At 55.6% G+C, this 12,127-nt stretch overlaps 1 protein-coding gene across 1 annotated transcript; it reads right to left on the bottom strand.

Annotated features, from left to right (window-relative positions):
- Window positions 1-353: 353 nt before the first annotated feature.
- On the bottom strand, window positions 354-6,483 carry CDX2 (caudal type homeobox 2). Its single transcript, XM_003413954.4, has 3 exons — window positions 5,943-6,483; window positions 2,262-2,407; window positions 354-940 (listed from the first exon to the last, which is right to left on the bottom strand). Exons 1-3 carry the CDS (start codon window positions 6,481-6,483, stop codon window positions 695-697), a joined length of 933 nt encoding a protein of 310 aa, XP_003414002.1. The 3' UTR covers window positions 354-694.
- Between the last annotated feature and the right edge of the window lie 5,644 nt (window positions 6,484-12,127).

Genomic DNA, 12,127 nt, shown 5'->3' with positions numbered 1-12,127 from the left:
ACAAGGGCCTCCTCGCCAGGCCTGGGGTCCAATAACCACCCCCCTCACACCATACACCGCACACACCCCAGCCAAGCCTGTCCTGGTCGGGAAAGGGAGGAGAAGAAAGACACAGGCCACCTGGGGGTTCTGCAGTCTTTGGTCCAGGTCTCTATCTTAGCTGCCTCTGGCTTCTGCAGTTAAATCTTGCCTGCCCCTGAGGCAGAAGGGCCAGATGGTCCTTGGAAGGCAATGAACAGGCAGCAGCCATCTTGGCTTCAGGCATTGCCTTTTCCTTGAGTCCCTCTCCCCGCTTAGCTGCAACCAGAGATAGTCTTGCAAGTCTTGAAGGTGATCAGTGGGGGGAGGGGAGAGGAGGGGGCAGAAAGCCTGGTCTGTGTAGCCAGCCCAGGCAATACTTCTGCCAAAATTCGGTGAAGCCCCGCTGGTCATTTCCTGTCTCCTCATTGGCAGAAAGAGTCAGATGGGGAAAAAGTCAAAATCAGGGAGACATTCTTCCTGGAAGCTCCCAACCCCACTTGTCTTTACGCCTGGCCCCCATTTTTCCTCTAAGAGCTAGGTGAATAGGTGTGCGTTTGTGGGTGTGGAAGCGTCTCTCGTGAAGATTCTAGCAGAGTCCGTGCCCCTCATGGCTCAGTCTGGAATTGCTCTGCTGCAGGCCTGGAATTGCTCGGCCGCCACAGGCCCCTGTGGGTCACTGGGTGACGGTGGGGTTTAGCACCCCCCCAGCTGGCCCCAGCACCCCAGCGACCGAGCCAGGCACTGAGCCCTGCAGGGAAGATACAGGACTCAAGGGCTCGGGGACACTTCTCAGAGGACCCGGCTGAGGCGGAGGTGGAGGCGGCGGCGGCTGCGATGGCTGCTGCTGCTGTTGTTGCTGCAACTTCTTTTTGTTGATTTTCCTTTCCTTAGCTCTGCGGTTCTGAAACCAGATTTTCACCTAGAAATGGAAAGGTGGAGAAAAACAGAAGGTGGTGAAGAAGAAGGGCTACCCCGCTGTCTCCTACCTAGTTATCCCTCCAACTAAAGGAGGACCCCAACCCAGAAGGCTTGCACTGATATCTCCATAACAGGCCAACACAGAACCATCCCCAAAGCCCAGTTCAGCCCTCATGCAGAGAGTCTTCCTTCCCGCCTGCTGGTTCCTTTCCGAAACAGTCTTTATCTACATCTGCACTGGAGGAGTTCAGAGCCTTGGAACCAAGGAGGCAGGAACTGGAAGAAAGACGCCAGCACTGGGTGTACTCCAAATGACAACCTTTGGCCCCTCAAGGGTAAACTGAAATGCAATATTCCTCACCTTGGAGCTGGAAATGAAATTTCATGTGTGGCTTCCTGGCTGTGATTTGGCCTGCTTTCTTTTTTTTTTTTTTTTCCAGACTATATAGACTTTTCATGAGCCAAGCCTTGTCTCTCTAGGTTTTATGGGCAGGAATTGGGTCTTATATTTATTTATTTTTTCCCAGATACAGTGTTGGGCACAAAGAAAATTGGTCTTTTAATAAGACTTTATTGACTCAAATAGAATTCTGGATTCAGCTAACACTCATGGCTTTGTCTTTCATCTCCCAGATCTCCCAATATAGAAAAAAATATTCAACAACCCCAAAAGAGAACTAAAGGTGGAAGAAAGCTTTTTTAAAAAGTTGTGTGCTGTCGAGTCAATTCTGACTCATAGCGACCCTATATGGGTTAAGCTTGGCCACTAACCAAAAGTTTGGAAGTTCAAACTCACCCAACAGCTCAATGGAAAAAAGACCTGGTGATCTGCTCCCATAAAGATTAAAACAAAGCAAGACAGGACAAAAACCCAAACCCACTGTTGTGGAGCCTCGTCCAATTTACAGCGACCCATAAAGACTACAGCCTAGGAAACCCTACGGGGCAGTTCTACTCTGTCCTACAGGGTTGCTATGAGTCAGAACCAACTTGGGGGCACACAACAACAGAACTGCCCGCATAGGGTTTTCTAAGGTGTGATCTTTACAGAAGCAGATCGCCGGGCCTTTCTCCCGACGAGCTGCTGGTGGGTTCCAACTGCCCACCTTTCAGTTATCAGGCCAGCCCTTAACCATTGCTCCACTAGGACTCCTTAAAAAAAAGCAATCAGAAGGAAGATACTCTTCCACCCTTCTACTTTAACCCACCCACCTTCTATGTGGATTCTGAGGCCTGGCTTTCTATCTCGCCCCAAAAAGACTCCCCCATTAAACGGTCCCCCATTGGTGCCCAGGCTGGGGGAGGAACAGGTTGGTTCCCACCTGCCTCTCGGAGAGCCCCAGTGTGGCAGCCAGCTCGGCCTTCCTCCGGATGGTGATATAGCGACTGTAGTGAAACTCCTTCTCCAGCTCCAGCCGCTGGTGGTCCGTGTACACGACTCGGTATTTGTCTTTCGTCCTGGTTTTCACTGTGGAGCATGGAGAAGTTAGGGCCGAGAACTACAAGGCGGCCCATCAGTCATGGGTAATGACAAACCTCCTTAACCCAAGGGCCATTTCTCTTCCTCCACCACCCTGGGGGGCCAGGTTTGGCTGGTTCCTGCCGAGTCTGACAAGACCCCCCACAGGGCCCTGGGGGCAGGTGTGGGGCCATGGGGGTGTGTGGCAACTAAACTAACCTTGGGGTTAAGTGGTTTTTAAAAATTAAGAAAAACTTTACACAGAAAATAATAGAATACCACAGCCACGTTTTTTGGTAAAGGGTCTATGGAGCCATCTAAGCTCAAAGGGAAAGGGGAGCCAGGCTGAGTAGCCAGAGCCCCGGGAATAGTCACATTTTCCAGCTTTTCAGAGATGGAGACCCACCCTGCAAACAGCTAGGATATGTGTTGGGGGGAGGGGTTACTTTCTGTTTGCTTGAGAGTGGAAATTGAGGTTCAGGAGCTGACTGGCTGCCTCCCCTAACCAGAATCCTCCCGCAGGCCCACCAGGCCCACGCGGTGAATTCTGAGCTGGGTCTGGTCGTCCCCAGCCTATGCATACTGGCAGGCCGAAAACCCCACCCCTCCCACTGAAGACATTTTCTACCTGGCTGAACCAGGTTTGGTGTTGGGCATTTTTCCTTTTTAATCCCTCATTTACGTCGGCCTCCACACACCCCGCCAGGGCTATCCTGGCCAGTGATCTATGCTCATTGGATTGAGTCAACATATTAAATCTTGGATTGATTGTTTTACTGAAGGGCCTTGACAAATAGTGCAGGCGCTATTGGATTTGGCCCCAGCCTGGCGTCCCTGCCGGTCTGTCCTGGGTCGGGCCTCGGCGGAGCGGACCTGGCCTTCTCCAGGGCTCGGCCCCAGATCGGGGTTTTCTGGCGCCAGAATAGGCTCTGTCGCCCAGTGCCCAGTCCTTCAGGAAAATCTGAAGGGTCTGGGAGTTGCCTGGAGGTGTTTAATGCCCCGCAGGCCGACTTTGTTCAGGTAAAACCCTTTGCAAACCACAACAAAAGCGCCCTGGGAAGATACAGGCCAGATCAGAGGGCGCTCTTCCCAGCCTCTGAAAGGGGAACACAGCCGCAAACAATGCAAGACAAGGCGATCTTATCAAAGAAAAGCCCTTTCAATGCCTTAATAACAACCGCATTCTGTTTGAATTACCACTACTGAGCAAATGGCGGCCCCTGCTTTCATCCCCCTCCCTGCCAGGCGCATTAACATAAACACGGCGGGGCAGGCGCATTTGAATGGGCGCTACGGTCGGGACCCCGCGCCTGCAAAGAAAGTAAAGGGAACCAACACGTCCGGAGCGCCTGCTCGGTGGTGGGTGCGTTCTCACGCATAAGCACCTTAAGCTCACTCGAGGCTGCCATTGGTACTCGCCCTTTTCACAGATGAGGAAACTGAGAATCAGACAAGGTCACGCAGAGAGTGAAAGACGGGGCTGGCACTGGAACCAGGTTGGAGCCACAAAGGACACCTCCAGGGATGGGCAGCCTAGCTCAGAAGAGTCCCCCCGCCCCCCAGCCGAATACCCTAGGAGCATACTCGCCTTGGGGGCCTCGGAGTAGCTCTTGCTTGGGTGATGCCCGTTCAGTGCCCTCAGCGGGCCGGCGAATGCGGTACCCAGGCCCCTGTGCTCCCCGCGGCCCGCGCCCCGAGGGCCTTGGAGGCGCCCCACACCCCTGGGAACCAAAGAGGGGTTAGAGGAGGGGAGAGATGAGAGGGACTTGTCAGAATTCATTATTGACTGCGAAAGTCACCACCCTCTTTCCGGGCCCTAAAAGAGACAATGGCAGGGCTGGGAAGGTGTATATCAAAGCGGGCCGGGCCGCACACCCCCCCTCTCTGCCCCTTGACAGATGATGCTCCGCAGAGGAGTCGGGCTCTGGCCCGCGGGCCGCGGCCTCCCCACATTAACATCACAAGGGCGCCCGGCGCCGACCGCGGCCTTGCCACCTTGGCGCGGGACTTCACAGCGGCTTCTCATCTGCTGACCCCACGGCCTGGGTTCCTAGGGCTCCACTCCCCCCACCCCCTTACCCAGCCCTGCCCGCGGCCACTGCTCCCGGACGCACAGAAGGTCTTCCTCCGGCCGCCGGCGTCTCCCGCCGGCGCGCCCCAGGCAGACTCTCCTGAGCGCCGGCCTTCTGGCGCGCTCGGCTCCAAGAGGGGGCGCATCCTCAAGCCTAGGCGTGGAGGCTCCCTGAGCCCTGACCCTGTGGTCTTCTCCCCGGGCGGCCGCATTTCCCACCCGGACGCTCCTGGCATGTCCCCAGTTACGTAGAACCCGATGCCCAGACACAGCCCCCGACAGCTGCTCTGATTTATACGGCTATAATGGGCTGTAAACTTCTACAGATTGGCCATACCCTGCGTGCTACGGCAGCCAGGAGGGCATAGAAAGGAGAGGAAGCGCGCAGGGCTGGGGGAAGCCTTAGCGAAATAAAAATGGAAAGCCAGCAGGCCTCTCCCACCACACCTATTCGCATTTCCTTCCCACCTGACACACATCCCGATACCTGACTCAGACAAACCCGGAACCAACGAGCCCACAGGCCGATCAACCTAGACCCTTTGCAGGGAAGCCTCCTAAGCAGGCTCCTTGGACGAACATGCACACACACACAAACACACACACACTCCTGAGACCCCTGCAGGAAAGCCTGGGGAGAAATGACCCCTCGCAGGAGCAGTGGCTGAGTCCCCACCAGGGCTTCTTCCGCATCGCCCTGCTTTCGCGGCAGACACGCGGGAAGTCCCGTGGCCTCTGGCTCAAAGCCCTCCAGCCTTTTCTGCTTGGAATAACAGCTTTTGCCCTTGGCAGATCAAAGATTCAAAGGCTGGAACGCCCCCCTCCCCCTGTATTCCTGGAGCCCGCACTTACTTTCCAGGAGCAACTGCTTTGCCCATCTCCCTACTCGTCATCGCTCAAAATTAGCCCAAAATACCAAGCCTGGCCCAGGGCGCAGTCTCGCGCTCTTCCACTCCTCCCACTCTCATTCAGCAAGCACCCAGGCCACCTCTCTTTTGGGGAGTTCGGACAGAGAAGGAGGGCGCAGAGAGAACCGGTCTGGAGGACAGCCGCGGAGCGCGAGGCTGCCTCTCCTCGGCGGCCAGGAGATGCGCACCGAGCGCGCGCGAGGCTAGCGGGAAGGATGCGGTTCTGTTCCAGGCCAGCGGTGCTCACGGCAACTTTCCCGGTAGCTGCCCGAAGGCGTCCCGCAATTATGAATGAGGGACCTTGGGAAAGAGGAAGGAGGCAAATACCCAATCTCTCCTCCACCCTAAACTGAACTCGTTGTTTTAAGACCCCACATGTTCCCTCTCCAAGCCCCTTCGGCTCCGCGTCGGACCTAGAGGAACCCCGACAGCCAGAGCCCCCTGCATCGGCCCCCTACTCCTCTGCCGCCGATCTTTCCGGCAGCCCGGGGCGCCCCTGTTAGCGCGCGGCCAGCCCCGACCTTCCCAGGGCGCCCTCCGGTGGGCCACTGCCGCCGCCGCTCACCTTGGCTCCCGAGGGACGGCTGCGCCGGCTTCCGCATCCATTCACACAGGTTCCGCCGCTGGCCGCCGGGGGATAACTGCTCCGCGGAGGCTGTGGCAGCGGGCCCTGGAGGCCCGGGGTTAAGCGTCTGCAGCAATCCTGAGGCACAGGAAGGCGCGGCGGCCGGGTGATGCGGGTGGTGGTGCGGGTGATGGTGCGGGTGGTAGTCGGCAGGGCTGCTGTAGCCCATGGCGGCGGCTGGGGATCCTCCGTTCAGACCGTGTGCCACGGCGTTGGCGGCGGCTGCTGCGCCCCCCGGTGCGTAACCATTCCAGTCCTCGCGGAGCGGGGCGCCGTAGGCTGCGGGCCACGACGGCCCCGGGGACTGCGCGCTGTCCAAGTTCGCGGCCGCGGCGGCCGCAGCAGCCACGTGGTAGCCGCCGTAGTCCGGGTACTGCGGTGGGCTGACGAAGTTCTGCGGCGCCAGGTTGAGGCCGCCAGAGTGGCGCACGGAGCTGGGGTACATGCTCACGTCCTTGTCCAGGAGGTAACTCACGTACATGGTGGCGAGGGTCCGGGAGCAGACCTCACCATGCTGCCTGGGGACGGACGCTGGAGGCTGCTGGGCGCCCGAAGAGGAAGGGCCAGGGGGCACGAGGAGAGGCGGGTGGCTGCACCCGGGCCGACGGTGTCCGCTGGCTCCTCGCGGAGCTTCTGCCTCTGAGGCGGTGCCTCCCTCTGGCCTGCCTCCTCCCTCCCTCCCTCCCTTTCTTCCTTCTTTCCTCCCACCTCCTTCCCACTTGGCTGCAGAGGCGGGGAAGACCCGCCACAGGCTGGCGTGCGGAGCCCCAGGCCGGCGACCTTACGTGATTAACGAGTGTTTACAAGACTCTATTAGTAATGACACAGACACCAATGGCTGGAGACGTCGAGGCGCAGCGCGCACTCTGCGCACAACCCCCCGAAACACGATTTGCATTTTAAAAGATAAGGGGAGGGGTAGTGGCTCGCGAGAGGGCAGCGACCTGATCACAGCTAAATATTCAAACCTTTATTGTTAAGAGCTTCCTTCTTCCAACCTGATGCACTTTAACCTCCAATCACAGGTTCAAAGAATGAAACCAAAAGACTTGCAAAAGAGAGGGGGAGAGTGAGCTATCTGGGTGGGAATCTGGGTTTGGAGACCGGAGCTGTGGTGTTTACGCATTTGCAGGGAAGGGGGCAGTTAAGAAGCTCCTTCTGCGCAAAGAGAAAAGAACAGGGAAACTATCGCTTTGATGAGAACGTTTCTGGCCGACTGACCCGGGAGGCGAGGAGCAGAGCCACAGAGATGGGCCGGTCCTTCCTGCCTGTCCCTGGCCTAGGCGACTGCGCCCCGCAAACAGCTGTCACCACGAATCACCTACTTTCTTGCTCAAGAAAAACCACTCGCCCTCCGCACGAGATAAATTATGACTAGCTTCGAGCTGCGATTTAAGTTAAAGAAATTTATTTTTTTTTAAGCATTTACAGTCAAGACTCAAAAACAGCTTTCAAAAACTAGAAAACCAAAGCGCAGTGGTTGAAGTCAGGCGAGGAGTGTAGCAGTCAGGCTAGTGGAGACTGCCAGGGATCTGGGGATGCGCTGGGTCTGGAGCAGGGTGCTGGTTACACAGCACGTGGGTTTGTGACTGTTCAGTGGGCTTCACCTATATGTTTACTATACTTAAGTAAAGGGCTAAAATCAAGAAAAAAGAAGTTTAGAATTTCTTCTGATACTCTCTGGGTATTTACACAAGTCCTACATTCTAACTACGCAACTAGGTACTTTATGTCTTACATCATACCTATGCCTTAAAAACACTTTCTCCTTTGCAAAGTAATCCATTCTGTAAAGACCATTACTTCTTATCTGCGGGGAGTGAGAAGGGAACCTGGGCCATTTTTAAACATTGCTTCTGGGAAACTCGGAGTGCCAAGTGGGGAAGGGCTGAGAAACGGCCTCCCTTGGTTTTCGGAGCGCCCAAGTGGCCCCTGTGGGCCGGTGCTGAGTGGCCTGGCTCAGGAGCTGCCCACGCAAAGGCCAGGGGCGGCGAGATTGGGCTCCGGCGCCCCTATCTCTATTTCAGACACCGCAGGGAGTGGGCCGGCAGGGGCGGGGGGCCTCCTCTCCTAGCCCCAGACCGTACCACCAGATTCTGATCTGAGGATCGCGGCGCCCGTCGGCCCCGGCTGGCTGGACAGGCGGACTGGGTGGCTTCGAGCTCTCCCGGAACGCGCAGGCACTCGCGCTGTCCTGGGGACCTGCACTTGTCTGTTCTCATTGTCAAGCGCTCCTCTCAGGTATTCATCGCCGGTCACCTCACCCTGCCATTTCTGGAGCGCTTTCCAGTGTTCTTTATCTCTTTGTTTCTCACACTTGCCTTGAACGGGGAAGTGTCATCCTCCCCATTTTACAGGTGACATCACCCAGGTGCTTGATGCAGACAGGTCGAGGCGGGATCAGAACTCGCCTGAATCTGCAGGCTCCTGTGCTTGCTGGTTCCTCTGCCCTTTGCTAGTCCTGAGGAAGAACGGGAAAGTGAGTGGGGTTGTGTGTGCCTGTGTCTGGGAAGGGGGACTCGACTTTGCTCCGCGCACCAGAGCGCAAACAGAGCGTTCCAGAAGCTTGAGGTGAGCTGGCCATGCTGCGGCCCTCCCCAGCCAGATGGCGACAGCCGAGGGTCATTTGACATCCCTAGAAGTAAAGTTGGAAATAAATTGCAATCTCCACTATAGAACTCAAATCCTGGAGTGGTGATGGGAGAGAAAAAGGGGTGGCCTCAGTCCAGATGGGGTAGGCCTGGGGGAGGTTAATTGGCGCACTGTGGACTTTTGATCTACCAAACCTCTTCCTCTTCCTGGAGACCCAATCTCTCTTTCTGTCCTCACACCCCTCTTCCAGGCCCGCACTCTCAAAGCCCAAGCCGAGGCTCAAGCCTGTGTCTTCGGAATCCTGGCATTCTTTGGAACAATCACTTTATTGGGGACAGCCATTCCCTCCGCCCTACGGTGGCCGCTTCCTGCGTTTTTATGGCCCTGGCCGCAGGCCTCTGGCTAATTGTCCCGGTTTTCCAGCTGTGTCTCTGTGCTTGCCCGGGGGAAGAGCTCTGGCCTGAGCACCCAGCTCCGTGGGAAGTGGCCACGGCTGGGGGCCCGTGGACCCTAGGTGGACTGGGCCACAGGGAAGCCAGAGGCTCTTTTGGGGTGGCAAGCGAGAGGAAAGGCTTGGGAGAGGAAACGGCAGGGAAACCATTGGTGTTTCTTGCCGTAAACATGAGCCCCTTGGCAGTGGCCGTAACAGAGGCCTCTACCCATGGTCCTGGGGTCTGGGCTGTTTGGTGACAGGAAAGAAGCCCATAAATGATGTCTTTGGACAGGCCCCTCAGAATGGAAGTGTCCCCCACATCCGGGTGGCCTTCTCAGCCAAGAGAGGGCCCAGCTGGATCCTCTGAAGTGGCTGGGTGGCAGAGCAGGCAGAGAAGGGGGGGAAGGTGGCTGACAGGAAGGCAGTCTATGTGGCTTTTCATGGCATTTTATTCTGGTGATGGCGGTGCGGGTTGCTTCTAGCACAGGTGCACAGTGGTGGGAGGAGGCCCGGCATATGCCGTTCTCAGATCTAGGCCCGAGGTGCTGGGCAGGTTTCTTAGAGCTAGGCTGCCTGGCCTGTGGCCTGAGCTAAAAGCCCCTCTCCCAAGGGACAGAGATGTGTCCCCAAGCCCCACTGCTGACAGCCTGGCCTTCACAGCCCTTCAGTCTCCAGGCCCTTCAGCAAACCACTCAAGGGAGCTGGGCAGCGCTGGAGCTGCAGTCAGAGCCCAAGGAAACTAGGGTAGAGAAAGAAAGTCGGGGGAGAAAGAGATCCAGACCCTGGTAAAGAAAGAGCCAGGAAGACCCAGGGTGAAGCCACAACCAGATTTTCAAAGGGACATCTCTTTGTTACTGACACTGCAGCTCCCAGAGGCCATTGCACATTCCTGGGAGGGGGTTGGGGCTTCCGGAATCGGCTGTGGCCAGGGCCAGGGCGGCTAGGCAGGGGTGGGAAGCAGGAGGTGGCCAGAAAGGGTGGGCTCCTGGGAGATGAGACCCTCTTAGACTCCACAGATGATTCATGCCTCGCTGGTGTTTGCTCCACCTGGGGGGATCCTGCTCTGCCCCATATTTGTGGCTCCTGGAAACTAGAAGCCTGTGACCCTTGCAACCTAGATGGGGCAGGCCAACTTGATCCACCCTAACATGCAGGTCTACTTTGTCAATTCCTTTGAGATCTAGGAAATGGTCCAAATAATACAGCCTCTTCTCCCCAGACAGGAAACCTTCACCCACCGTGCATTGACCTGGATTTCCAGGGTCATTCAGAAAGTGTGAGAAGGAAGAGAATATGCCTGACAAAATGATTTGGCTTGGCAGTCTACACTGCTATGGAAAAACGGCTCAATCCCTACCTAATCTGGAGTGTAGGGAGTCCTTCGGCCATTGCACTCAGTTGGAAATCTCACACAAAGGAAGGTTCAACAAAGGATGGTTTGACCCCAGCCACCCCCACCCTGCCCTGCCTCAGCCCACTCAGCTAACATCTCTGGGAAGGAAATCAATAACAGTGTCCTTTCTGTGGGGCCTCCCCAGGGCCCACCACCTGCCCAGCCCCATCAGGCCACAATGGAGCCCAGTGAGTTCGTCCTGAACAGCAGGAAGGGGCTGCAGCTGCCCACAGCTGCCCAGACTTCATTCACAGGAGCAGATGTGTCCCGCCTAAGCCAGTGAAGAACATTATTTCCCAGCAAACTGGGTGTCTGGTTCTCTCTACCTGAGGCAATATTTCTGAATTCCTGGGAGGTCTTTGCTGGACCACAGTTTACCACACAGGGACCAGGGCGCAAGAAGAGTGGTATAAGGCAAAACAGCTGCGTCACTCCTACTGTGGTGGGGGCCAAGCTTTCTGATCCCAAGCAGGGAATACAATTTTTTTCCTGCTGTTCCACCCAAAATATATCTCAAAGCCAGGAGATCTAGGGAAATAAAGAACTCCAGGAGAGCTAAACCAAAATCAAACCTGTTGCTTGTCGATTCCAACTGACAGCAGCCCTACAGGACAGAGTAGAGCTGCCCCATAGGGTTTCCAAGGAGCGGCTGGTGGATTTGAACTGCCAATCTTTTGGTTAGCAGCCAAGCTCTTAACCACTGCACCACCTGAGCTCCCTAGGAGATGATATTTGAGTGCAGAAATCTGGTTTTGCTCATTGGGTAAAAGTTATGCAAATAAATGGTGGTTGCCATTTTCTTCTAGCTTTCTTCTGAAATTCAGGTCTATGGGCGCCTTTTGGGCATTTTAGGACATGCTCTAATCCTATAGCAATGTATAAGCACAGGCAACAATTTAAAGCACCGAGAGATACTTGGGATCTCATGGATCGGTGCTCTCCTGGGAGAGGAACTTCCACTCCAGAGAAAACACCTGATGCTGGATGGTCTTCAATTAACATTTGTTCCCACACCATTGTCTGGAGCCTGGAGTGACCTTTGTTTATCAAATGAAAATATATTCCTAGGAAGCCCTACCAGGTATATTTTCTATGGCTAAGGGAACACACTCAGGCAAAGGTTCAGCTCTCACTGGGCCCACTTCAAACGGCTCTCCCTAAAGGGGAGCCAGGGCCCTTGGTTCTGTGTAACCCTTCTGTTTTACAAAGGAGGAATCTAAGGCACAGAGAGGTTAGGTGATTTCCCCTAGGTCTCACAGCTAGCTATTCAAGTTCTCAAAATTAAACGAGAGTCCTGGTGGAGCAAGGGTTAAGCACTTGGCTTCTTTCTAACAGAGGTTGGTGGTTCAAACTCACCCAGCAGCTGTGAGCGAGAAAGACCTGGAGATCTATTCCTGGAAGATTACACCCTAGAAAACCCGATGGGGCAGTTGTACTCTGTCACATGCGGTCGTTATGAGTCTAAATCGACTCAAGGGCACTTAACAACAGCAAAATTAAATTAGCGACTCTATGCGCAGTCTTTGCAATCCATAGCACCCTGTACAGATGTTGTTATTGCTACAGCTACCGGTGCCATTCTGGAAGCCTCCTCTCCCCAACACAAAACCAACTAGCATGGTCTACAGAGTTAGAGTCTGCACTCCCTGCCCCTCCGGATGGTACCTGAACTGTCAGGTTCTGCTCTTGGAACAGCGCTGACCACTT

This window comes from Loxodonta africana, chromosome 23, assembly GCF_030014295.1.
Source record: "Loxodonta africana isolate mLoxAfr1 chromosome 23, mLoxAfr1.hap2, whole genome shotgun sequence".
Lineage (NCBI taxonomy): Eukaryota > Metazoa > Chordata > Mammalia > Proboscidea > Elephantidae > Loxodonta > Loxodonta africana.
This window is presented reverse-complemented; position numbering and strand designations above follow the sequence as displayed.

What these genes read in the sequence shown, in the direction of transcription:
- CDX2 (XM_003413954.4), bottom strand. Translation starts at nt 6,483, where the DNA reads ATGTACGTGAGTTACCTCCTGGACAAGGACGTGAGCATGTACCCCAGC. An exon ending in GCCGTCCCTCGGGAGCCAAG is followed by an intron (nt 2,408 to 5,942) that starts GTGAGCGGCGGC and finishes CATGCTCCACAG; the next exon opens with TGAAAACCAGGACGAAAGAC. An exon ending in TGGGGCTCTCCGAGAGGCAG is followed by an intron (nt 941 to 2,261) that starts GTGGGAACCAAC and finishes TTCCATTTCTAG; the next exon opens with GTGAAAATCTGGTTTCAGAA.